Below are 25,414 nucleotides of genomic sequence, written 5' to 3'. Positions count from 1 at the left end.
TGTTTTACGACGTAATAGGGCTTATAGTTTTATGCGCAATTTTTCACATTTACAGCAAAACCCACTTTTCAAAGGACCAAGTCACTTCTGAAGTCACTTTAAGGGGCTTACATAACAGAAACCACCCATAAATTACCCCATTTTGCAAACTACACCCCTCAAGCTGTTCAAAACTCATTTTTAAAAACTGTTAACCCTTTAGGTGTTCCACAGGAATTTTAGCAGAATGAAGGCGAAATTTCAAAATTTCATTTTTTTTCCAGATATTACATTGTAATCCAATTTTACCTGCAACCTAGCAAGGGTTAACGGCAAACCCAAACTTGGTTACCCTAATTCTGCAGTTTATAGAAACACCCCACATGTACTCGTAAACTAAAGTATGGGCACACAGCACAGCTCAACACGGAAGGAGCGCTATGTGGTTTTTGGGTGGCGGATTCACTGGAAGAAATCTAGGGGGCCATGTCACATTTGAAGGCTGCCTGAGGTACCCCCACAGTGGAAACACCAAAAAGTGACCCTATTTTGGAAACTACACCCCCAAGGAATCTTTTAGGGGGTATAGTGACCACTTTGACCCAACCAGTGTTTCACAGTAGTTGGAAACACTTGGTTGAGAAAATGGAAAAAGTGCATTTTTTACATGAAGGTGTCATTTTAGGCTCATTTTTTTATTTTTAAGAGGTGTACCAGCAAAAAATGCACCCCACTATTTGTTCACCAATCTCTCCCGAACACAACAACACCCGATATGTTGTCGTACACTGCAGTATTGGGGAACGGCAGGCCTCGGAAGGGAAGGAGCGCCAAATGACTTTTGGAGTGCAAATTTTACTGGAAGAAATCTAGGGGGCTATGTCACATTTGAAGACACCCTGAGGTGCCCCAACACACGCACACACACTGACACATACACGTACACACTGACACATACATGGTCGAGACCATGCTGGCCCTGGTTCGAGCTTCAAGAGAAGGCAACTGGATGCTTCACCTAGGAGCAATCCGACAGATGATACCATGGTGTTTTGCCTATGACAAGGTCAACTATGCCCGATACCTAACCTATTACTATGCCACAATGTCTCGGCTGCCCATAGAACACCCAGAGGTCCATGAATACTTCATGCAAGGTGGCTTTTCGGTCCAGATCGGTAGCAAGAATCCTTTTGGACGAATTCCTGTGGACCAGACCATTGAAGAGACAATCAACAAAGACACCCAGACACCAGGGGGCACAAAAGGCTTCAGCCTCAAAGTTGGAGCTGTTTCCAGGTTCTACCTGACATCAGAGTACCGCAGTATGTACTTGAGGCAGCTGAGGGCCCTGGTAGGCCAACAATATACTGACTTCAGCCATTCAGACCTACAGGTGTCTAGGATTAGAAGAGATGAAGCCGATGTCCAATCTTTCGTTCAACTGCTGGAGACAGGTTGGGTGAACCCCTTCAACAAAGAGCATAATGGTGAACTTATCAGTTTGTCAACAGCGACTGTAGCACCACCAGATGTAGCCAAAGACCTTCAAGGGGCATACAGTATAGGAGAGGATGCATATCAAACATTCAAGGATGAGCGTTTGGGTACCGATAAGCCAACTACATTGTTTCATGACAAGATGACGAAGAACAAACTTAAAACGTTCTCTAACATCCAAATGAAGACACGCAGACAAGGTCTTGGCAAGGAGGTAATTTTGAAGGCTGACAGAAACCTATTTGGCCAGATGATACTTGTAGCTGAGAACAGAAAGCTACAAATGAGTGATGTCTTGACTCATCCCCTGGGTCCATTGCCATGGGCACTTGCCAATGGTGATGGGTCTATCCGCAAGACCAACAAGGCTGCCCTCGCAAGGGAGTTGGAGAGGAATGCTCGTCCTGCAGAAGTGATCCCCGAGCCCTCTGCAACCATCATTGATGGGATGAGCCTGGTTCAGAAACTGAAGGGAAACAATGCAACATTTGGCCAGCTAGCAGGCACAGCAATGAGTCGCGCTATCCATGAGGGTGCTAAGAGCAAGCGCATTGATATTGTCTTTGACGTCTACAAGGAGACATCCATCAAAGATACAGAAAGAGTCAACAGATATGAAGGCACAGGGATCCATTTCAAGAACATTCAACATGGGCACAACATCCAGCAGTGGAAAAAGCTTCTAAGTAGTTCCTCCAACAAGGCAAGTCTCATAAAGTTTCTGGTAGAAGAATGGAAGGCGAAACACCACAGGGAGAAGCTTGAGGAGAAGGAGCTGTATGTCACATGTGAGCAGCTCTGCTTTAAGATCACCAAAGAACAGTGGGAAGAGGCTGCTGACCTTAAGTCAAATCAAGAAGAAGCAGACACACGCCTCCTTCTCCATGCTCTTCATGCAGCAGAATCTGGTTACAAGTCGGTCATCATCACTTCGGAGGATACTGATGTCATGGTCCTGTGTCTGGGCATGTGCCACAAAATCCCATCCCACCTGTTCCAGAAATGCGGTACACAGAACCGGACAAGATTCCTGGATATCACCACTCTGAGCCGAACATTGGGAGGCAGCGTATGTGATTCATTGATTGGTATGCATGCATTTACAGGCTGTGACACCGTCAGTGCATTCGCTGGCCGTGGGAAGATGACGACACTCAAGCAGTTGAAGATGAACAAGACATACCAGGATGCCTTTCAGGAAGTTGGTCGTTCATGGGAAGTGTCTACCGAACTTTTTGAGAAGTTACAGGAAATCACCTGCCACATGTACCTGCCAACTACCCAAACAACTGAGGTAAACAGGCTCCGTTATCAGCTGTTCTGTGCCAGACGTGGAGTGGTAGAGTCAAGTCAACTCCCTCCTTGCCAGGACTGCCTTTTCATGCATGCACTGCGTGCAAACTACCAGGCTGCGATCTGGAGGAGAAGTCTGCAGAGCCAGCCATGGGTTGCAAACCCAACAGACTGCGGTTGGATGATAGATAACGACGGAAAGCTTGTTGTCAAGTGGATGCAAGGGGCACCAGCACCAGAAGCTATTATACAGCTACTGTCCTGCAAGTGTGTGCGGTCATGTGAACTTCCTCAGTGTACTTGCCTCAGCAATGGCCTGAAGTGCACAGACATGTGCAGATTACAGACATGCCAGAACAAGGGTACTGAAGACGAGCCAGTAGAACAACAGTCAGATTCAGAGTCCGATGTTGAAGATATTATGGAGTAACATATATATATATATATATATATATATATATATATATATATATATATATGCACATGACATGTTCAGTGTGTATTTACATAACTTGGATTAAATTTTGTTACAAATACTACATCTAGTCACTCCGGGTGGTACCGATATCGTCATATTTGGTTCTTGGCTCATGCTAAAATTCCTGTGGAACACCTAAAGGGTTAACAGTTTTTAAAAATGAGTTTTGAACAGCTTGAGGGGTGTAGTTTGCAAAATGGGGTAATTTATGGGTGGTTTCTGTTATGTAAGCCCCTTAAAGTGACTTCAGAAGTGACTTGGTCCTTTGAAAAGTGGGTTTTGCTGTAAATGTGAAAAATTGCGCATAAAACTATAAGCCCTATTACGTCGTAAAACAATAAGGTTTCATTTTCAAAATGATGCCAATATGAAGTAAACATGTGGGGAGTGTAAATTAATAACTATTATGGGGGGTATCAGTATTTTTGTAAAAAGCAGAGAATTTCAAAGTTAAAAAATTGCCGATTTTTCCAAAATTTCCGAATATTTAGCATTTTTTTATATAGAAAGGTAAAATATATTGACTCCCATTTAGCACTGACGTGAAGTACAATATGTCACGAGAAAACAATCTCAGAATGGCTTGGATAGGTGAAAGCGTTCCAAAGTTATTAGCCCATGAAGTGGCACAGGTCAGATTGGCTTAGGCACTTGGGTACAAATAGGCCTAGGGCTGAAGGGGTTAATAAGCTACGTATATGTAAGGGCTATCATATCAAAAAATAAACTACAGACATGCATCTACCTAAAAATACCAAAGAGAATTAGTCACTCCGCTTGGTACCGATATCGTCAAATTTGGTTCTTGGCTCATGGACTAATAGAAATTAATAGAAACCACAAGTAGCCATGACAGTTGTACAATTTCCAATCTAATAGTGCATACAAAATAATTAAAATTTAGTTAAAAATCGGAGGTAAGAAATCACATGTATTAAGCTAATTGGCTTAGAAGAAAAGTTTCATGAAAGGGACAGGTAATGACGTGGACATATATAATACACTAAGAAGGAAAAGTCGTAGAATGATGGAAATCACAGGATGAAGACGCATGTTACTGATCTACAAAATTTGTAAAACAACTTGATTAATTCAGTATCAAGTATGAGCGACACTTGCTGACGTTCTCACGTGAAGGTCTCTTCATGGTGTTGCCCATGTGGTCTCCAGACCAATCTCTGGTCATCATTACATCTAAGACAAAAGCGCGTTCATTGCTGAAGATGATAGACCGCCATTCCAGCCTCCATTGTTTCCTTGCTCTGCACCAGAATAGCCTTTCAGAGCAGTGACATGACGTCAATGGGCACGTGGGTAATGCCAAGAAGAGGCCTTCAGGAGGAAATGTCATACTGGTCCTACTCCCAGCCTAGGGTTATGGTGTGAAGAGGCATAATGTATGGTAGCCAGAACCATCTAGTCTTTATTCATTCTACACTAAATGGTCATTGTTACATTGGCTTGGTTTTGGAACCAGTGGTATGGTCATGCTGCTGTGAGCTACCATGGACTACGATGTCTCCAGACTTGTCTCCCATCATCTGAGACATCATTGGTCGCCAATTTCAAAGGTGGCTGCCAGCAGCGGATTTTGATGAATTGATCAAATGCTTTCAGCGCAGCAGAACCTTCCTCAGATGACCATTAATAACTTCACTGGTAGCTACAGAGGCTGTAAGTGCTGGGATTTCTGCATGTGGTGCTTATACTTGTCAGTGAATAAATCAAGATGATTTTTCATCATTTGCAGATCAGTCTCTATGATTCTGTGATTACTATAATTTTACAACTTTTCCTTTTTGGTGTCGCAATTTCAATATTGAGGAGTGTAGAAATGTCATCCCAAAATAAATAGTTTGAGCTTTTATGCTATTATGCCAGTGATACAAAAAAAAAGTCAGTATCCAAACATCAAAGAAGGGGAAGGGTGGATGGAGGGTAGGTGATTGTTTATGATGATGATGGGTTGCTTTAAATATAGCATTGAAAGTAGGATCCTCATTCATAAATGATGGAAGAAGGCAGAAGTTTACAGGACAGTTGAAGAACTGCTTCAGTCACAAAGTGGTGAAAAGTTTTGTATTTATAGTTTTCTAAGTGACAAAGGTGATTGATGGTTTCTCACAAGAGACACTTACGATAATCTCTTCACCAGCACTTTGGATCATCGCTTGTGCCTCGTATTTTGCAGTGTAGCACACATTCATATTGTTTGTGACTCCCATCTTCACTGTCTGTACTCTTATCAAATGGGCTTCTCTCCTCCACCCTAGTTATACTGAGAGGAGCTCATGCTGGAACTTCTCTATACTCATGGGTGACCCTCGCTAATCCCTGAGATGGCACAAATACTACTCACCCCTACTTGCTGGCTAGCTATGGTGCAGACACTTCCTCACTCCTGCAAAGCTTCCCCCCACTCTGACTTTCTTTATTGCAGTGGGGTTCAAATTACATCAATTCCTAATTTTTGTTTAGAGGGCTGCAGATTGATTTTTCAACCCTCTCACAAACAGCCACTTCATTCTTTTTACATTTATATTTAACATAGTGACAAAACATTTCTTGGGATCTGCCTATGGATTATTGGATTCTCATACCACCTACATACACCAATGCCAAAGTACATCATTTTTACTTCAGGAGGGTCACTTGGTAATCTTACTTCTTCAAATCCTGGTTGGAAGTCGTCATCACCAGGAAAGCCTCCTCCAATATCTAATATCCTCATGTCATGACCAACTTTCTTTCCAAGGTCAAATACATATCTAGAATCTGCAATGGCCTGGTAAAAAGATTTTGGCTGTCTGGATTTGGTACCGATGTGAAAGCTGCAGCAGAAGTTAAATATAGAAGTTAGATAGAAGACAAATGTAAATGACTAACATTACAAAATCCATCGACAACCTAATGGAAGCAATCTGAATTTCACCTGCTGTGTGCTGTTGGTGGGAGCAACGATTGGGCATGTTGAACTTTAACATGCATGATCATTTGTTCTCTGAGAAATAGGCAGCATCCTCTAGAAAAGTTTATGATAAATTGCTACGTAAAGTGCACACACAGCTTATCTCGCTCATATTGAGCCACTATAGAATAATAGAATGTTAGAGTTGGAAGGGACCTCCAGGGTCCAACCCCCTGCTTAATGCAAGATTCACTAAACCATCTCAGACAGATGTCTGTCCAGCCTCTGTTTGAAGACTTTCATTGAAGGAGAACTCACCACCTCTTGTGGAGCCTGTCCACTCATTGATCACCCTCACTGTCAATTTTTTTTCTAATATCTAATCGGTATCTTCTCCCTTTCAGTTTCATCCCATTGCTTCTCATGTTTCCATGTGCAAATGAGAATAAGGATGATCCCTCCACACAGTGACTTCCTTCAGATGTTTGTAGTCACCTATTAAGTCTCCTCTTCGACTTCTTTTTTGCAGGCTAAACATTCCCAGATCCTTTAACCGTTCCTCTTAGGACCTACTTTGCAGTCCACTCTCTATCCTGGTAGCTCTTCTCTGAACTTGTTCCACTTTTTCAATGTCCTTTTTATAATATGGTGTGTTGTGAATTTGGATTCTGGGCTCCCCCGGTGGCTACTGGTGGAATTGAACTGGTGTCTTCATCTTCTTTGTTCACCTGTTCCCATCAAGATGTGGGAGTCGCTATATAACCTTGCTGCTCTGTTAGTTGCTTGCCGGTCAACAATGTTATCAGAAGCCTCTCTGTGCTTGTTCCTGCTCCTAGACAACTACTAGATAAGTTGGACTCTTGTCCATGTTTGTTTTTGCATTTTGTTCCAGTTCACAGCTGTAGTTTCGTTACTGTGTCTGGAAAGCTCTTGTGAACGGGAATTGCCACTCTGGTGTTATGAGTTAATGCCAGAGTTTTAAAGTAATTTCTGGATGGTGTTTTTTGATAGGGTTTTCAGCTGACCATGAAAGTGTCCTTTCTGTCTTCTGCTATGTAGTAAGTGGACCTCAAATTTGCTAAACCTATTTTCATACTACGTTTGTTATTTCATCTCAACTCACCGCCAATACATGTGGGGGGCCTCTGTCTCCTTTCGGGGTATTTCTCTAGAGGTGAGCTAGGACTAATATTTTCCTCTGCTAGCTTTATTTAGTCCTCCGGCTGGGCTGGGCATCTAGAATCAACGTAGGCATGCTACCCGGCCACTGCTAGTTGTGCGTTAGGTTTAGTTCATGGTCAGCTCAGTTCCCATCTTCCAAGAGCTAGTTCCTATATATGCTTATGCTATGATCTCTTGCCATTGAGATCATGACAGTTTGACCGGCCCGCAAAGTGTTAATTGTTTGGGCTGAAGCAGGAGAAAAAGAAGTGTTGAAGGGAAATTTTTTTTTTTTTTTTTCCCCTCAGAGTTTTGCTGCCTAGCCCTTAATTGCTGTCTAGCTGCTTCTTACCTCCTCTTAACCCTTGAATGGCTCTGTGTCCACCTGTTTGTAATGGATCTTCAGAGTGTAACTGCAGGTTTGAATAATCTCGCCACGAAGGTACAAAATTTGCAAGATTTTGTTTGTCATGCACCTGTATCTGAGCCGAGAATTCCTTTGCCGGAATTTTTCTCGGGGAATAGATCCGGGTTTCAGAATTTTCGAAATAATTGCAAATTATTTTTGTCTCTGAAATCTCGCTCTGCCGGAGACCCTGCACAGCAGGTCAGGATTGTGATTTCCTTGCTCCGGGGCGACCCTCAAGACTGGGCTTTTTCATTGACACCAGGAGATCCTGCGTTGCTCAATGTGGATGCGTTTTTTCTGGCCTTGGGGTTGCTTTATGACGAACCTCATTTGGAGCTTCAGGCAGAAAAAACTTTGATGTCCCTATCTCAGGGGCAAGATGAAGCGGAAATTTACTGCCAAAGATTCCGTAAATGGTCTGTGCTTACTCAGTGGAATGAGTGCGCCCTGGCGGCGACTTTCAGAGAGGGTCTCTCTGATGCCATTAAGGATGTTATGGTGGGGTTCCCTGTGCCTGCGGGTCTGAATGAGTCCATGACAATGGCTATTCAGATCGATAGGCGTTTGCGGGAGCGCAAACCAGTGCACCATCTGGCGGTTTCCACTGAGAAGTCGCCAGAGAGTATGCAGTGTGATAGAATTCTGTCCCGAAGCGAGCGGCAGAATTTTAGACGGAAAAATGGGTTGTGTTTCTATTGTGGTGATTCTACTCATGTTATATCAGCATGCTCTAAGCGCACTAAAAAGCTTGGTAAATCTGTTTCCATTTGCACCTTACCGTCTAAGTTTATTCTATCTGTGACCCTGATTTGCTCTTTGTCATCTATTACCACGGACGCCTATGTCGACTCTGGCGCCGCTTTGAGTCTTATGGATTGGTCCCTTGCCAAACGCTGTGGGTATGATTTAGAGCCTTTGGAGACTCCTATTCCTCTGAAGGGGATTGACTCCACCCCATTGGCTAATAATAAACCACAATACTGGACACAAGTAACTATGCGTATTAATCCGGATCACCAGGAGATTATTCGCTTTCTGGTGCTGTATAATCTACATGATGATTTGGTGCTAGGATTGCCTTGGCTGCAATCTCACAACCCAGTCCTCGACTGGAAAGCTATGTCTGTGTTGAGCTGGGGATGTAAGGGGGCTCATGGGGATGTACCTGTGGTTTCCATTTCATCATCCATTCCCTCTGAAATTCCTGAGTTCCTGTCTGACTATCGTGACGTCTTTGAAGAATCCAAGCTTGGTTCGTTACCTCCGCACCGAGAGTGCGATTGTGCCATAGATTTAATCCCGGGTAGTAAATACCCAAAGGGTCGTTTATTTAATCTGTCTGTGCCTGAACATGCTGCTATGCGAGAATATATAAAGGAGTCCTTGGAAAAGGGACATATTCGTCCATCGTCATCTCCCTTAGGAGCCGGTTTTTTCTTTGTGTCAAAAAAAGACGGCTCTTTGAGACCATGTATTGATTATCGGCTTTTGAATAAAATCACTGTTAAATATCAATACCCATTGCCGTTGCTGACTGATTTGTTTGCTCGCATAAAGGGGGCCAAGTGGTTCTCTAAGATTGACCTTCGTGGGGCGTATAATTTGGTGCGAATCAGGCAGGGGGATGAGTGGAAAACCGCATTTAATACGCCCGAGGGCCACTTTGAGTATTTAGTGATGCCTTTTGGTCTTTCTAATGCTCCGTCAGTTTTCCAGTCCTTTATGCATGATATTTTTCGCGATTATTTGGATAAATTTATGATTGTGTATCTGGATGATATTCTGATTTTTTCGGATGACTGGGACTCTCATGTCCAGCAAGTCAGGAGGGTTTTTCAGGTTTTGCGGTCTAATTCTTTGTGTGTGAAGGGTTCTAAGTGTGTTTTTGGGGTACAGAGGATTTCCTTTTTGGGATATATTTTTTCCCCCTCTTCCATTGAAATGGATCCTGTCAAGGTTCAAGCTATTTGTGATTGGACGCAGCCCTCTTCTCTTAAGAGTCTTCAGAAATTTTTGGGCTTTGCTAACTTTTATCGTCGATTTATTGCTGGTTTTTCGGATATTGCTAAGCCATTGACCGATTTGACTAAGAAGGGTGCTGATGTTGCTGATTGGTCCCCTGATGCTGTGGAGGCCTTTCGGGAGCTTAAGCGCCGTTTTTCCTCTGCCCCTGTGTTGCGTCAGCCTGATGTTGCTCTACCTTTTCAGGTTGAGGTCGACGCTTCTGAGATCGGAGCTGGGGCAGTGTTGTCGCAGAAAAGTTCTGACTGCTCCGTGATGAGGCCTTGTGCCTTCTTTTCCCGTAAATTTTCGCCCGCTGAGCGGAATTATGATGTTGGGAATCGGGAGCTTTTGGCCATGAAGTGGGCTTTTGAGGAGTGGCGCCATTGGCTTGAGGGGGCCAGACATCAGGTGGTGGTATTGACTGACCACAAAAATTTGATTTATCTTGAGACCGCCAGGCGCCTGAATCCTAGACAGGCGCGCTGGTCATTATTTTTCTCTCGGTTTAATTTTGTGGTGTCATACCTACCGGGTTCTAAGAATGTTAAGGCGGATGCCCTTTCTAGGAGTTTTGAGCCTGACTCGCCTGGTAACTCTGAGCCCACAGGTATCCTTAAGGATGGAGTGGTATTGTCAGCCGTTTCTCCAGACCTGCGGCGGGCCTTGCAGGAGTTTCAGGCGGAGAGACCTGATCGTTGCCCACCTGATAAACTGTTTGTTCCTGATGATTGGACCAGTAGAGTCATCTCTGAGGTTCATTCTTCTGCGTTGGCAGGTCATCCTGGCATTTTTGGTACCAGGGATTTGGTGGCAAGGTCCTTCTGGTGGCCTTCCCTGTCACGAGATGTGCGAGGCTTTGTGCAGTCTTGTGACGTTTGTGCTCGGGCCAAGCCTTGTTGTTCTCGGGCTAGTGGATTATTGTTGCCCTTGCCTATTCCTAAGAGGCCTTGGACGCACATCTCGATGGATTTTATTTCAGATCTGCCTGTTTCTCAGAAGATGTCTGTCATCTGGGTGGTGTGTGACCGTTTTTCTAAGATGGTCCATTTGGTTCCTCTGCCCAAGTTACCTTCTTCTTCCGAGTTGGTTCCTCTGTTTTTTTCAAAATGTTGTTCGTTTGCATGGTATTCCTGAGAATATCGTTTCTGACAGAGGGACCCAATTCGTGTCTAGATTTTGGCGGGCATTCTGTGCTAGGATGGGCATAGATTTATCTTTTTCGTCCGCTTTCCATCCTCAGACGAATGGCCAGACCGAGCGGATTAATCAGACCCTGGAGACATATCTGAGGTGTTTTGTGTCTGCTGACCAGGATGATTGGGTTGCTTTTTTGCCATTGGCGGAGTTCGCTCTCAATAATCGGGCCAGCTCTGCCACTTTGGTGTCCCCGTTTTTCTGTAATTCGGGGTTTCATCCTCGATTTTCCTCTGGTCAGGTGGAATCTTCGGATTGTCCTGGAGTGGATGCTGTGGTGGAGAGATTGCATCAGATCTGGGGGCAGGTGGTGGACAATTTGAGGTTGTCCCAGGAGAAGACTCAGCTTTTTGCCAACCGCCACCGTCGTGTTGGTCCTCGGCTTTCTGTTGGGGATTTGGTGTGGTTGTCTTCTCGTTTTGTCCCTATGAGGGTCTCTTCTCCTAAGTTTAAGCCTCGGTTTATCGGCCCGTATAAGATATTGGAGATTCTTAACCCTGTTTCCTTCCGTTTGGACCTCCCTGCATCCTTTTCTATTCATAACGTTTTTCATCGGTCATTATTGCGCAGGTATGAGGTACCGGTTGTGCCTTCCGTTGAGCCTCCTGCTCCGGTGTTGGTTGAGGGTGAGTTGGAGTACGTTGTGGAGAAAATCTTGGACTCTCGTGTTTCCAGACGGAGACTCCAGTATCTGGTCAAGTGGAAGGGATACGGCCAGGAGGATAATTCTTGGGTGAATGCATCTGATGTTCATGCCTCCGATCTGGTTCGTGCCTTTCATAGGGCCCATCCTGATCGCCCTGGTGGTTCTGGTGAGGGTTCGGTGCCCCCTCCTTGAGGGGGGGGTACTGTTGTGAATTTGGATTCTGGGCTCCCCCGGTGGCTACTGGTGGAATTGAACTGGTGTCTTCATCTTCTTTGTTCACCTGTTCCCATCAAGATGTGGGAGTCGCTATATAACCTTGCTGCTCTGTTAGTTGCTTGCCGGTCAACAATGTTATCAGAAGCCTCTCTGTGCTTGTTCCTGCTCCTAGACAACTACTAGATAAGTTGGACTCTTGTCCATGTTTGTTTTTGCATTTTGTTCCAGTTCACAGCTGTAGTTTCGTTACTGTGTCTGGAAAGCTCTTGTGAACGGGAATTGCCACTCTGGTGTTATGAGTTAATGCCAGAGTTTTAAAGTAATTTCTGGATGGTGTTTTTTGATAGGGTTTTCAGCTGACCATGAAAGTGTCCTTTCTGTCTTCTGCTATGTAGTAAGTGGACCTCAAATTTGCTAAACCTATTTTCATACTACGTTTGTTATTTCATCTCAACTCACCGCCAATACATGTGGGGGGCCTCTGTCTCCTTTCAGGGTATTTCTCTAGAGGTGAGCTAGGACTAATATTTTCCTCTGCTAGCTTTATTTAGTCCTCCGGCTGGGCTGGGCATCTAGAATCAACGTAGGCATGCTACCCGGCCACTGCTAGTTGTGCGTTAGGTTTAGTTCATGGTCAGCTCAGTTCCCATCTTCCAAGAGCTAGTTCCTATATATGCTTATGCTATGTTCTCTTGCCATTGAGATCATGACAATGGTGCCTAGAACTGGACACAGTATTCCAGATGAGGTCTGATCAAGGAGGAATAGAGGGGGATAAGTACTTCATGTGATCTAGACTCTATGCTTCTCTTAACCCCTTCCCGACATTTGACGTACTATCCCGTCGAGGTGGGGTGGGCCCGTATGACCGCCGACGGGATAGTACGTCATCATCGATCAGCGGCGCTCACGGGGGGAGCGCGGCCGATCGCGGCCGGGTGTCAGCTGCATATCGCAGCTGACATCCGGCACTATGTGCCAGGAGCGGTCACGGACCGCCCCCGGCACATTAACCCCCGGCACACCGCGATCAAACATGATCGCAGTGTACCGGCGGTATAGGGAAGCATCGCGCAGGGAGGGGGCTCCCTGCGGGCTTCCCTGAGACCCCCGGAGCAACGCGATGTGATCGCGTTGCTCTGAGGGTCTCCTACCTCCCTCCTCGCCGCAGGTCCCGGATCCAAGATGGCCGCGGCATCCGGGTCCTGCAGGGAGGGAGGTGGCTTACCGAGTGTCTGCTCAGAGCAGACACTTGGTAAGCCTGCAGCCCTGCACAGCAGATCGCAGATCTGGCAGAGTGCTGTGCACACTGCCAGATCAATGATCTGTGATGTCCCCCCCTGGGACAAAGTAAAAAAGTAAAAAAAAAATTTTTCCACATGTGTAAAAAAAAATAAAAAAAAAATTCCTAAATAAATAATAATAAAAAAAATATATTATTCCCATAAATACATTTCTTTATCTAAATAAAAAAAACAAAACAATAAAAGTACACATATTTAGTATCGCCGCGTCCGTAACGACCCAACCTATAAAACTGCCCCACTAGTTAACCCCTTCAGTAAACACCGTAAGAAAAAAAAAAAAAAAACGAGGCAAAAAACAACGCTTTATTACCATACCGCCGAACAAAAAGTGGAATAACACACGATCAAAAAGACTGATATAAATATCCATGGTACCGCTGAAAACGTCATCTTGTCCCGCAAAAAAAAAGCCGCCATACAGCATCATCAGCAAAAAAATAAAAAAGTTATAGTCCTGAGAATAAAGCGATACCAAAATAATTATTTTTTCTATATTTTAGTTTTTATCGTATAAAAGCGCCAAAACATAAAAAAATGATATAAATGAGATATCGCTGTAATCGTACTGACCCGACGAATAAAACTGCTTTATCAATTTTACCAAACGCGGAACGGTATAAACGCCTCTCCCAAAAGAAATTCATGAATAGCAGGTTTTTGGTAATTCTGCCTCACAAAAATCGGAATAAAAAGCGATCAAAAATGGTCACGTGTCCGAAAATGTTACCAATAAAAACGTCAACTCGTCCCGCAAAAAACAAGACCTCACATGACTCTGTGGAGCAAAATGTGGAAAAATTATAGGTCTCAAAATGTGGAGACGCAAAAACTTTTTTGCTATAAAAAGCGTCGCTGGTTTCACACTTGCGTTTTTGTCTGCAGCGTTTTTTGCACAAAAAACCGCATGCGTTTTTTCCCTATATTTGACATTGAAAACGCATGCGGTTTTTTTGTACGCGTTTGGTCGCGTTTTCAAACGCATGCGGTTTTTTTCTGCATGCGTTCATTTTCAGAAATACAACCTGCAGTATTTTCTTGCGTTTTTAAGCACATGCGTTTGTTTGCGTTAAAAACGCATGCATTTTTATCGAAAAAAAACAGAAAACACACTGAAAAGCCACCCACCACCATCAAGGTGATAAAGGGATCCAAACCCTAACCCTAACTCTACCCCTAACCTCACCCCTAACCGTTTAATGAACATTTTCTGACAGTCATAGTGCCACGTATTTCAGTGCCACGTATTTCAGTGCCACGTATTTCAGTGCCACGTATTTCAGTGCCACGTATTTCTGTGCCACGTATTTCAGTGCCACGTGTTTCAGTGCCACGTATTTCAGTGCCACGTATCACGTATTTCAGTGCCACATATTTTAGTACCACGTATTTCAGTGCCACGTATTTCAGTGCCACGTATTTCAGTGCCACGTATTTCAGTGCCACGTATTTCAGTGCCACGTATTTCAGTGCCACGTGTTTCAGTGCCACGTGTTTCAGTGCCACGTATTTAAGTGCCACGTATCACATATTTCAGTGCCACGTATTTCAGTGCCACGTATTTCAGTGCCACGTATTTCAGTGCCACGTATTTCAGTGCCACGTATTTCAGTGCCACGTATCACATATTTCAGTGCCACGTATTTAAGTGCCACGTATTTCAGTGCCACATATTTCAGTGCCACGTATCACGTATTTCAGTGCCACGTGTTTCAGTGCCACGTATTTCAGTGCCACGTATTTCAGTGCCACATATTTCAGTGCCACGTATTTCAGTGCCACGTATTTTAGGGCCACGTATTTCAGTGCCACGTGTTTCAGTGCCACGTGTTTCAGTGCCACGTGTTTCAGTGCCACGTGTTTCAGTGCCACGTATTTCAGTGCCACGTATTTCAGTGCCACGTATTTCAGTGCCACGTATTTCAGTGCCACGTATCACGTATTTCAGTGCCACGTGTTTCAGTGCCACGTATTTAAGTGCCACGTATCACGTATTTCAGTGCCACGTATTTCAGTGCCACGTATTTCAGTGCCACGTATTTCAGTGCCACGTATTTCAGTGCCACGTATTTCAGTGCCACGTATTTTAGTGACACGTATTTTAGTGACACGTATTTCAGTCACGTTTAGGGTTAGGGTGAGGGGTAGGGTTAGGGTTAGGGCTAGGGTTGGAGGTAAAGTTAGGGTTAGGGTTTGGATTACATTTACGTTTGGATTAGGGTTGGGATTAGAATTATGGGTGTGTCAGGGCTAGGGGTGTGGTTAGGGTTACCGTTGGGATTAGGGTTAGGGGTGTGTTTGGGTTAGGGTTTCAGGTAGAATTGGGGAGTTTCCACTGTCCAGGCACATCAGGGGCTCTCCAAGCGCGACATGGCGTCCAATCTCAATTCCAGCCAATTCTGCGTTGAAAAAGTAAAACAGTGCTCCTTCCCTTCCGAGCTCTCCCGTGCGCCCAAAAAGGGGTTTACCCCAACATATGTGTTATCAGCGTACTCGGGACAAATTGAACAACAACTTCTGGGGTCCAAGTTCTCTTGTTATCCTTAGGAAAATAAAAATTTGGGGGGCTAAAAATCATTTTTGTGGGAAAAAAAAGATGTTTTATTTTCACGGCTCTGCGTTATAAACTGTAGTGAAACACTTGGGGGTTCAAAGTTCTCACAACACATCTAGATAAGTTCCTTGGGAGGTCTAGTTTCCAATATGGGGTCACTTGTGGGGGGTTTGTACTGTTTGGGTACATCAGGGGCTCTGCAAATGCAACGTGACGCCTGCAGACCAATCCATTTAAGGCTGCATTCCAAATGGCGCTCCTTCCCTTCCGAGCTCTGTCATGCACCCAAACAGTGGTTCCCCCCCACATATGGGGTATCAGCGTACTCAGGACAAATTGGACAACAACTTTTGGGGTCTAATTTATCCTGTTACCCTTGTAAAAATACAAAACTGGGGGCTAAAAAATCATTTTTGTGAAAAAAAAAAAGAATTTTTATTTTCACGGCTTTGCGCTATAAACTTTAGTGAAACACTTGGGGGTTCAAAGTTCTCAAAACACATCTAGATAAGTTCCTTGGGAGGTCTAGTTTCCAATATGGGGTCACTTGTGGGGGGTTTGTACTGTTTGGGTACATCAGGGGCTCTGCAAATGCAACGTGACGGCTGCTGACCAATCCATTTAAGTCTGCATTCCAAATGGCGCTCCTTCCCTTCCGAGCTCTGTCATGCGCCCAAACAGTGGTTCCCCCCCACATATGGGGTATCAGCGTACTCAGGACAAATTGGAAAACAAATTTTGGGGTCCAATTTATTCTGTTACCCTTGTAAAAATACAAAGCTGGGTGCTAAAAAAATCATTTTTGAGAAAAAAAATAAAAATTATTTTCACGGCTCTGCGTTATAATCTGTAGTGAAACACTTGGGGGTTCAAAGCTCTCAAAACACATCTAGATAAGATCCTTAGGGGGTATACTTTCCAAAATGGTGTCACTTGTAGGGAGTTTCAATGTTTAGGCACATCAGGGGCTCTCCAAACGCAACATGGCGTCCCATCTCAATTCCAGTCAATTTTGCATTGAAAAGTCAAATGGCGCTCCTTCCCTTCCAAGCTCTGCCATGCGCCCAAACAATGGTTTACACCCACATATGGGGTATCAGCGTACTCAGGACAAATTGGCCAACATTTTTTGGGGTCCAATTTCTTCTCTTACCCTTGGGAAAATAAAAAATTGGGGGCGAAAAGATCATTTTTGTGAAAAAATATGATTTTTTATTTTTACGGCTCTGCATTATAAACTTCTGTGAAGCACTTGGTGGGTCAAAGTGCTCACCACACATCTAGATAAGTTCCTTAGGGGGTCTACTTTCCAAAATGGTGTCACTTGTAGGGAGTTTCAATGTTTAGGCACATCAGGGGCTCTCCAAACGCAACATGGCGTCCCATCTCAATTCCAGTCAATTTTGCATTGAAAAGTCAAATGGCGCTCCTTCCCTTCCAAGCTCTGCCATGCGCCCAAACAATGGTTTACACCCACATATGGGGTATCATCGTACTCAGGACAAATTGCACAACATTTTTTGGGGTCCAATTTCTTCTCTTACCCTTGGGAAAATAAAAAATTGGGGGCGAAAAGATCATTTTTGTGAAAAAATATGATTTTTTATTTTTACGGCTCTGCATTATAAACTTCTGTGAAGCACTTGGTGGGTCAAAGTGCTCACCACACATCTAGATAAGTTCCTTAGGGGGTCTACTTTCCAAAATGGTGTCACTTGTAGGGAGTTTCAATGTTTAGGCACATCAGGGGCTCTCCAAACGCAACATGGCGTCCCATCTCAATTCCAGTCAATTTTGCATTGAAAAGTCAAATGGCGCTCCTTCCCTTCCAAGCTCTGCCATGCGCCCAAACAATGGTTTACACCCACATATGGGGTATCATCGTACTCAGGACAAATTGGCCAACATTTTTTGGGGTCCAATTTCTTCTCTTACCCTTGGGAAAATAAAAAATTGGGGGCGAAAAGATCATTTTTGTGAAAAAATATGATTTTTTATTTTTACGGCTCTGCATTATAAACTTCTGTGAAGCACTTGGTGGGTCAAAGTGCTCACCACACATCTAGATAAGTTCCTTAGGGGGTCTACTTTCCAAAATGGTGTCACTTGTAGGGAGTTTCAATGTTTAGGCACATCAGGGGCTCTCCAAACGCAACATGGCGTCCCATCTCAATTCCAGTCAATTTTGCATTGAAAAGTCAAATGGCGCTCCTTCCCTTCCAAGCTCTGCCATGCGCCCAAACAATGGTTTACACCCACATATGGGGTATCATCGTACTCAGGACAAATTGCACAACATTTTTTGGGGTCCAATTTCTTCTCTTACCCTTGGGAAAATAAAAAATTGGGGGCGAAAAGATCATTTTTGTGAAACAATATGATTTTTTATTTTTACGGCTCTGCATTATAAACTTCTGTGAAGCACTTGGTGGGTCAAAGTGCTCACCACACATCAAGATAAGTTCCTTAGGGGGTCTACTTTCCAAAATGGTGTCACTTGTAGGGGGTTTCAGTGTTTAGGCACATCAGGGGCTCTCCAAACGCAACATGGCGTCCCATCTCAATTCCAGTCAATTTTGCATTGAAAAGTCAAATGGCGCTCCTTTCCTTCCGAGCTCTGCCATACGCCCAAACAGTGGTTTACCCCCACATATGGGGTATCAGCGTACTCAGGACAAATTGTACAACAACTTTGGGGGTCCATTTTCTCCTGTTACCCTTGGTAAAATAAAACAAATTGGAGCTGAAATAAATTTTGTGTGAAAAAAAGTTAAATGTTCATTTTTATTTAAACATTCCAAAAATTCCTGTGAAACACCTGAAGGGTTAATAAACTTCTTGAATGTGGTTTTGAGCACCTTGAGGGGTGCAGTTTTTAGAATGGTGTCACACTTGGGTATTTTCTATCATATAGACCCCTCAAAATGACTTCAAATGAGATGTGGTCCCTAAAAAAAAATGGTGTTGTAAAAATGAGAAATTGCTGGTCAACTTTTAACCCTTATAACTCCGTCACAAAAAAAAATTTTGGTTCCAAAATTGTACTGATGTAAAGTAGACATGTGGGAAATGTTACTTATTAAGTATTTTGCGTGACATATGTCTGTGATTTAAGGGCATAAAAATTCAAAGTTGGAAAATTGCAAAATTTTCAAAATTTTCGCCAAATTTCCATTTTTTTCACAAATAAACGCAAGTTATATCGAATAAATTTTACCACTAACATGAAGTACAATATGTCACGAGAAAACAATGTCAGAATCGCCAAGATCCGTCAAAGCGTTCCAGAGTTATAGCCTCATAAAGGGACAGTGGTCAGAATTGTAAAAATTGGCCCGGTCATTAACGTGCAAACCACCCTTGGGGGTGAAGGGGTTAATACATCCTAGAAATGTGTTTCTCTTTTTTGCTGCTGCATCACATTGTTGACTCATGTGCAGTCTGTGATCTATTACTATACCCATCTTTTTCACATGTGCTGTTGCTTAGTTCTATTATTCCCATTCTATAGATGTAATTTTCATTTTTCTTATCCAGATGTAGTCTTGCATTTCTCCATGTTAAATACTATTCTATTAGTCGCTGCCCATTGTTCAAACTTATCTAGGTCCTTCTGAATCCTTTCTCTGTCTTCTCTAGTGTTAGCTATCCCTCCTAGCTTTGCATTGTCTGCAAATTTAATTAATTTACCTTCAATTCCCTTATCTAGATAATTTATAAAATGTCGAACAACACTGGGGTCAGAACAGAGCCTTGTGGTACCCCACTTGAAACACTCTTCCAATTGGATGTGCAACTATTTATTACCACTCTTTGAGAGGAATCACTGAGCTAGTTATTAATCCATCTAACTGTAGCCTTGTCAATCACATACTTTTTTTCAATAAGGATAGTATGAGATACTTTATTGAATGCTTTGCTAAAGATGAGATATAATATACCTACCGCATTTCCCTGATCCACCCAGTCAGTGATTCCATTATAGAAGGAAATTAAATTAGTCTGGCATGACATGTGATCTACAAACCCATGCTGGCTCTAGTTAATTGCTGTATTCTTATCCAAGTACTTACATACATATTGTTTAATAATTTGTTCTGGCTTAGAAGTAAGGCTCACTGGCCTGTAATTTCCTGGCACCATCATATTTCCTTTTTTTGAAGATAGGGACAACATTTTCCCTTCTCCAAACTTCTGGGACTTCTCCTGTTCTCCAGGATTTTTCAAAGATTCTGGTTAGTGGTTCTGCAATTTCCTCTGCTAATTCTTTCAATACTCTAGGATGTAATTTAACTGAACCAGAAGATTTAAATTAATGTAAATTAGCTAAGTGTTCTCTCACCATCTCTCTCGTTATGGATAGAGTGGATTATTTTATTCCTTCAATGGCACCGTGAAGATCAGTTGATGTTACTATTGCTTTCTTAGAGAACACAGATGCAAATTAGGAATTTAAAATTTCGGCCTTCTCAATATCATTTTTCACCACTTCACCCATTTCATCCTGTAACAATCTTACAGCATCTCTGACTTTTATTTTGCTTTTGACATAACCCCAAAATCCGTTTTTACTGCTTTTGATCTCTCTTGCAAGCCTCACTTCAATACTGGCCTTAGCTCTTCTAAGGCTACGTTCACATCCGTAACGCACAACGCAAACAAAAACGCGGCAAAACGCATGCACAACGCTGCGTTTTGCGCCGCATGCGTCCTTTTTTCTATTGATTTTGGACGCAGCAAAAATGCAACTTGCTGCGTCCTCTGCGCCCGGACGCGTGCGCCGCAGTGACGCATGCGGCGCAAAACGCAAGTGCACCGCATGTCCATGCGCCCCCATGTTAAATATAGGGGCGCATGACGCATGTGGCGCCGCTGCGGCGCCCGATGCTGCGGCGCGGACCGCAAATGTGAACGTAGCCTAACATTTGCCTTGCATTCCGTGCAGACAGATTTTATTCTTCTTTAGATATGCCCCATTCTTTCCATTTAATATACATTTCTTTTTAACTTTTTATCAAGTGATTAAGTTCTGTGTTCATCCATCCTGTACTCTTTAAATGCTTCCAATTCTTTCTTCTTTTCAGGATTCTTAGCGATTGTGCAGTGAGAATTTAATTTAGCAAAATCCTCCATCCTTCTTGGACATTTCTGTCCTTTAGAATATCTGATCATTGGACCTTTCCTACCCTCTTTCTGAGTCCATCAAAATCTTCCTTTCTGAGGTCCAACCTTAAAGTCTGAGCCCTCACAGGTCTTCCTTCCTAAATTCCCAGCCACCTTTACTTCCTCAACAATTTTTTCCCTATTGATAAGAATTAGGTCCAAGATGGCAGATCCTCTTGTTCTCTCTTCTACCTTTTGAAAGATAAAGTTGTCATCACCATTTTTTCCATCTATATATATAATTGTCTAAGGGGTACTTCCGTCTCTCTGTCGGCAACTTCCGTCACGGAAATCCCGCGTCGCTGATTGGTCTAGCCAGCTGCCTGTCATGGCTGCCGCGACCAATCAGTGACGGGCACCGTCCGATTAGTCCCTCCCTACTCCCCTGCAGTCAGTGCCCGGCGCCCGCTCCATACTCCCCGCAGTCACCGTTCACACAGGGTTAATGCCAGCGGTAACGGATCGCATTATGCCGCGGGTAACTCACTCCGTTATCGCTGCTATTAACCCTGTGTGTCCCCAACTTTTTACTATTGATGCTGCCTATGCAGCATCAATAGTAAAAAGATGTAATGTTAAAAATAATAAAAAAACTAAAAACCTGCTATTCTCACCTTCCGTCGTCCGACAATGCGCTCGTGCCGGCCGCCATCTGCCGTTCCCAGAGATGCATTGCAACATTACCCAGAAGACTTAGGGGTCTCGCGAGACAGCTAAGTCATCTGGGTAATTTCTCAATGCATCCTGGGAACGGAAGATGGCGGCAGCCGCGCGCGCTTCGCCAGAGCTTCTTCGGTGAGTGAGTATATAACTATTTTTTATTTTCATTATTTTTTTTTTACACGGATATGGTGCCCACACTGCTAAATACTGTGTGGGCTGTGTTATATACCGCGTGGCTGCTATATACTACATGGGCAGTGTTATATACCGCGTGGCTGCTATATACTACATGGGCAGTGTTATATACTGCGTGGGTAGTGTTATATACTACGTGGGCAGTGTTATATACTGCGTGGGCTGTGTGATATACTGCGTGGGCTGTGTTATATACTATGTCGCCTGTGTTATATACTGCGTGGACTGTGTTATATACTGCGTGGCCACTGTTATCTACTGCATGGCCTGTATTAACGCATCGGGTATTCTACAATATGTATGTATGTATATAGCAGCCACATACTATATAGAACAGGCCACGTAGTATTTGTCTGCTATATACTACATGGCTCCTAAATACTACGTGGCCTGTGCAATATACTATGTGGCTGCTATATACATACATATTCTAGAATACCTGATGCGTTAGAATCGGGCTACCATCTAGTAAACTATAGTCATCTCCAGTTTTCAAAGTGATTTCATCTTGGAAAATAATGCATATTGATGCCAGTCCTAGGTCTGGGCAGCTCCACTTCTGGCTTGTGTTCGAAACAGGAGAGAGTTTTCTCTGTTGTCACGTAATCAATACTATCAAAGAGGCAGACTGTTTATTGTAACAGCTGAGCCAGCCCCCTTTTTTCCCTGTCTGCTGTGACACGGAAGGGGGTGGCTTAGTTATTGAAATAAATCCAACTGTCAGCCGCCTTCTTTCATGCCACTTGTCACCTGTAGACACAGGAAACAAACAGGAAGTGGACCTATCCGGGACCCAGAATTGGCACTGATATTTTTAGTTTGGGCACCTTTTTTTAATGCAAATCCATTAGTAAGTTGCATATATGTTCTATATATATGCTACACTAGCATTTACGATGCTTAGAACTGGGCTTTAATGATATGCTGTTGTAAATTTACAGCCTGTGTTGGAAGTCCCTGCAATCCAGCAGGAGCAGGTCTAGTCCCCAGCAGTTACACCTGTTAGATACAGTCGCAGATCCTGGGGAGAAGACAGAGTCGGTTTATTACTGTTTCTGCCTTCTGGTTTGCCAGCCATGGAATGCTCAGTTAGCGCTCTGTACTGCATAGATGCATCGGTACTGCCGAAGCTTCAGAACTATCGGGTGAAGACATGATCGGTAGATGTGTGCCAGGAATAGCAGATCTGCTGGGTCTTAACAGATCTGTGTATAAAAAGTCTTAAATACTGAAAATTCTAAGCAAATTTTAGGAAATGTTTATTTACCTGACTCCAATTACTGCTAAGTTTAGAAACTTTGCCAGTTTTAAGAGATCCTCGCACTTAGGTAACTGGACACCGAATTTTTTGCTGAGGGAACTGTTTGCTTCAGAGTCATTGGCGACAATTCGGATGAGCATCCTATGTTAGAGGAACGGGAAAAGTAAGTCAAATCAAAAACTAAAGTGGCGCAAAAACATTTAGTAAATAGGAGAAAATGCTGATGAATACTGATGATTTTGTATATTAATGACTCCCCATTGGATTCAATGGACGGATGAAAGTAGCACGTAAACAAAAAAAGTGCGTAGAAACATACGGATGAAATGTGGCTCAAGTACGCCCGTCAGGAGGACCTATAGTGGGTTCCTGGGTTGTTCTGGATTTAATATTGCGTCTAGGATATTGTCCACTTACTCGGCCGCTGGGTGGTTCTCTGCCACTTTGAGCAGTTCACTTTCACAATCAAAGGTCATTTTGAGTATTCCGTGTTTGGCCGCATGTCGAATGTAGCACGGTTGCTTGCAAGTGTTTGCATAAACTATATCATCAGGCGGCACTCCTAAACTCAATACTAGGTCTATCTCCGCCTGTAGAAAAAACAGTGAGAGTCAGCCTACATGTAAAAGCATACAGTTTCAGTTTAAAGTGTCTTTTCCATGCAAATTGCATGACGACGAATGATCTCTTATACCCATACAGTGTGCATAATGTCGGCAGCACATACCGATTTACACCAGAAGTTTTGCTGCCGACGATAATGATTTTTGGGCAGCATAAACGATCTAGTGAAAGCAGAAAATTTGCTCAATCACTGTCACGTTTGAAAGCCAAATGGTGCCGCCTTACAAATGCTTGTTCAGCCCCTGTAAAGGGACGTTTGTATCAGACAGAGCTGCCCATACTGGGGTCGAGTCATTATTGCTTTTTTTGCCTTTTTTATCTAGTCCTGTTTTGTTTTGCGCCTGTTTTTTTGCGTGCGCCATATTCATCTTTTCACTTGTGTCTTTTTTTAAGTCACTTTTTTATCTGTTCGTCTGTTTTTTTTTAGTTTGCCAGATATTTTCAGCTGATCTATCATTTACGACTTTGCTAAATTTTTTACGCAAATGTACTCCTGTTTGCAACATGTCCAAAATGTTGTGCTAAAAAGTAGCAAAAATTAAAGGCGTTTACCCATGAACAAAGTTATTAACAATTAAATTCAATAGATCTTGGAATAATAATAATTTTCACAATTGGATGTGTTTTAAAAAAATGTTCCTGTGCTGAGATAATCTTATAAATGTGCCCCTGCTGTGTACTGTGTAATGGCCGTGTATGACTGTGCTGTCCTGTCTGTATACTCTCTTTTGCTCCCTCCCCTGCCCAGGAGATGTGGTATGATCAGACCATATTCCTATATGGTCAGACACGGCCATTACACAGTACACAGCAGGGGCACAGCACATTTATAAGATTATCTCAGCACAGGAACATTTTTTTTAAACACATCCAATTGTGGAACTTACTATTATTCCACGATCTATTGATTAAAATTTAAGACGAGGATAAATATGATTTGCTTCTTTAGCCCATGCACCATTTTTACGTTTTTGTATGCAAAAATACAGATGATCAGGGACATAGTTTTTAAGAGGGATCCAAAATAAAGTCTAGTGTTCCTACGGAAGTTCGGAACTTTTAGTTATTGACCACAAACTTTTCCTGTTCCATCAAATAATTGGTTCTTAAAGGCCTTTGTTCTGCTGAAGACGAAAAAAGCTCCCAAATCTCAAAATGGCTGTTTTTGGTGCATTTCTGTTCAAAAGTACAAAGGCAGGTTGGATTGGCTGCCAAAATCCGCAGCAGCCTCTGTGGATTATGCAAAAAAAAAGAGAAAAAGAAACAATGATCTTGTAATCAGCATTTAAAATCGGCTACAGATCAGTGGATAATCTGCAGCAAAATCCGAGAAAATTAGGTTTCGTTGCAGCTTCTGACTTCTACAACATGCACCCAACTGCTGTGATCAGACCTACCTACAGTTTAACATCTTACATGTCGCTTTTGCTTATCAGTGCTATTGAAAAGGTTAGAAACGGGAGGGAGGGGAGACCCTTCTGTCGCCCCATTGCCCCCTGTTATGAGATGGACCTCAATGGCATTGTTAAGTCAAGCAGGAGCCAATTGAAGCATGTCTGTCTTGTTTGTAAACTTATGAACTTATTTAAGTTTTTTAAAAAGAACCTGTCACGAGTACAAAAGTGTCCAATGTCTCCTCTTATTTTATTGCCACTGCTCCGCGGTGTACTTAGGTTATATGTGTATTATTTGTGTATATTTATCATTACTATATAATCTGAATTATTTTTTTGTATGTCTATCTTACCATTCTAGAGATATATGGCTTTTAATTTTGTGCTAATTTTTATAGTCATTCCATGGGGGCGTGGTTAAATGGATCCTCAGGGGTGTGTCTGCAGGCATGACTAACTGAATACTCG

General features: G+C 43.1%; 1 protein-coding gene across 2 annotated transcripts in view; it reads right to left on the bottom strand.

Moving 5' to 3' along the window:
• The window catches only part of LOC143804636 (ornithine decarboxylase-like), an 82,738-nt gene that overhangs the window by 10,899 nt on the left and 46,425 nt on the right, over nucleotides 1–25,414 (bottom strand). For both annotated transcript variants that reach the window (XM_077282925.1, XM_077282916.1), the window contains exons 5-7: nucleotides 23,346–23,518; nucleotides 22,935–23,069; nucleotides 5,916–6,081 (exon numbers count right to left, since the gene is read on the bottom strand). In XM_077282925.1, the coding sequence (XP_077139040.1) occupies nucleotides 5,916–6,081; nucleotides 22,935–23,069; nucleotides 23,346–23,518 (474 nt within the window). The remainder of the gene's footprint in view (nucleotides 1–5,915; nucleotides 6,082–22,934; nucleotides 23,070–23,345; nucleotides 23,519–25,414) is intronic.

The sequence above is a fragment of the Ranitomeya variabilis genome, chromosome 1 (genome assembly GCF_051348905.1).
Source record: "Ranitomeya variabilis isolate aRanVar5 chromosome 1, aRanVar5.hap1, whole genome shotgun sequence".
Taxonomy (NCBI): domain Eukaryota; kingdom Metazoa; phylum Chordata; class Amphibia; order Anura; family Dendrobatidae; genus Ranitomeya; species Ranitomeya variabilis.
This window is presented reverse-complemented; position numbering and strand designations above follow the sequence as displayed.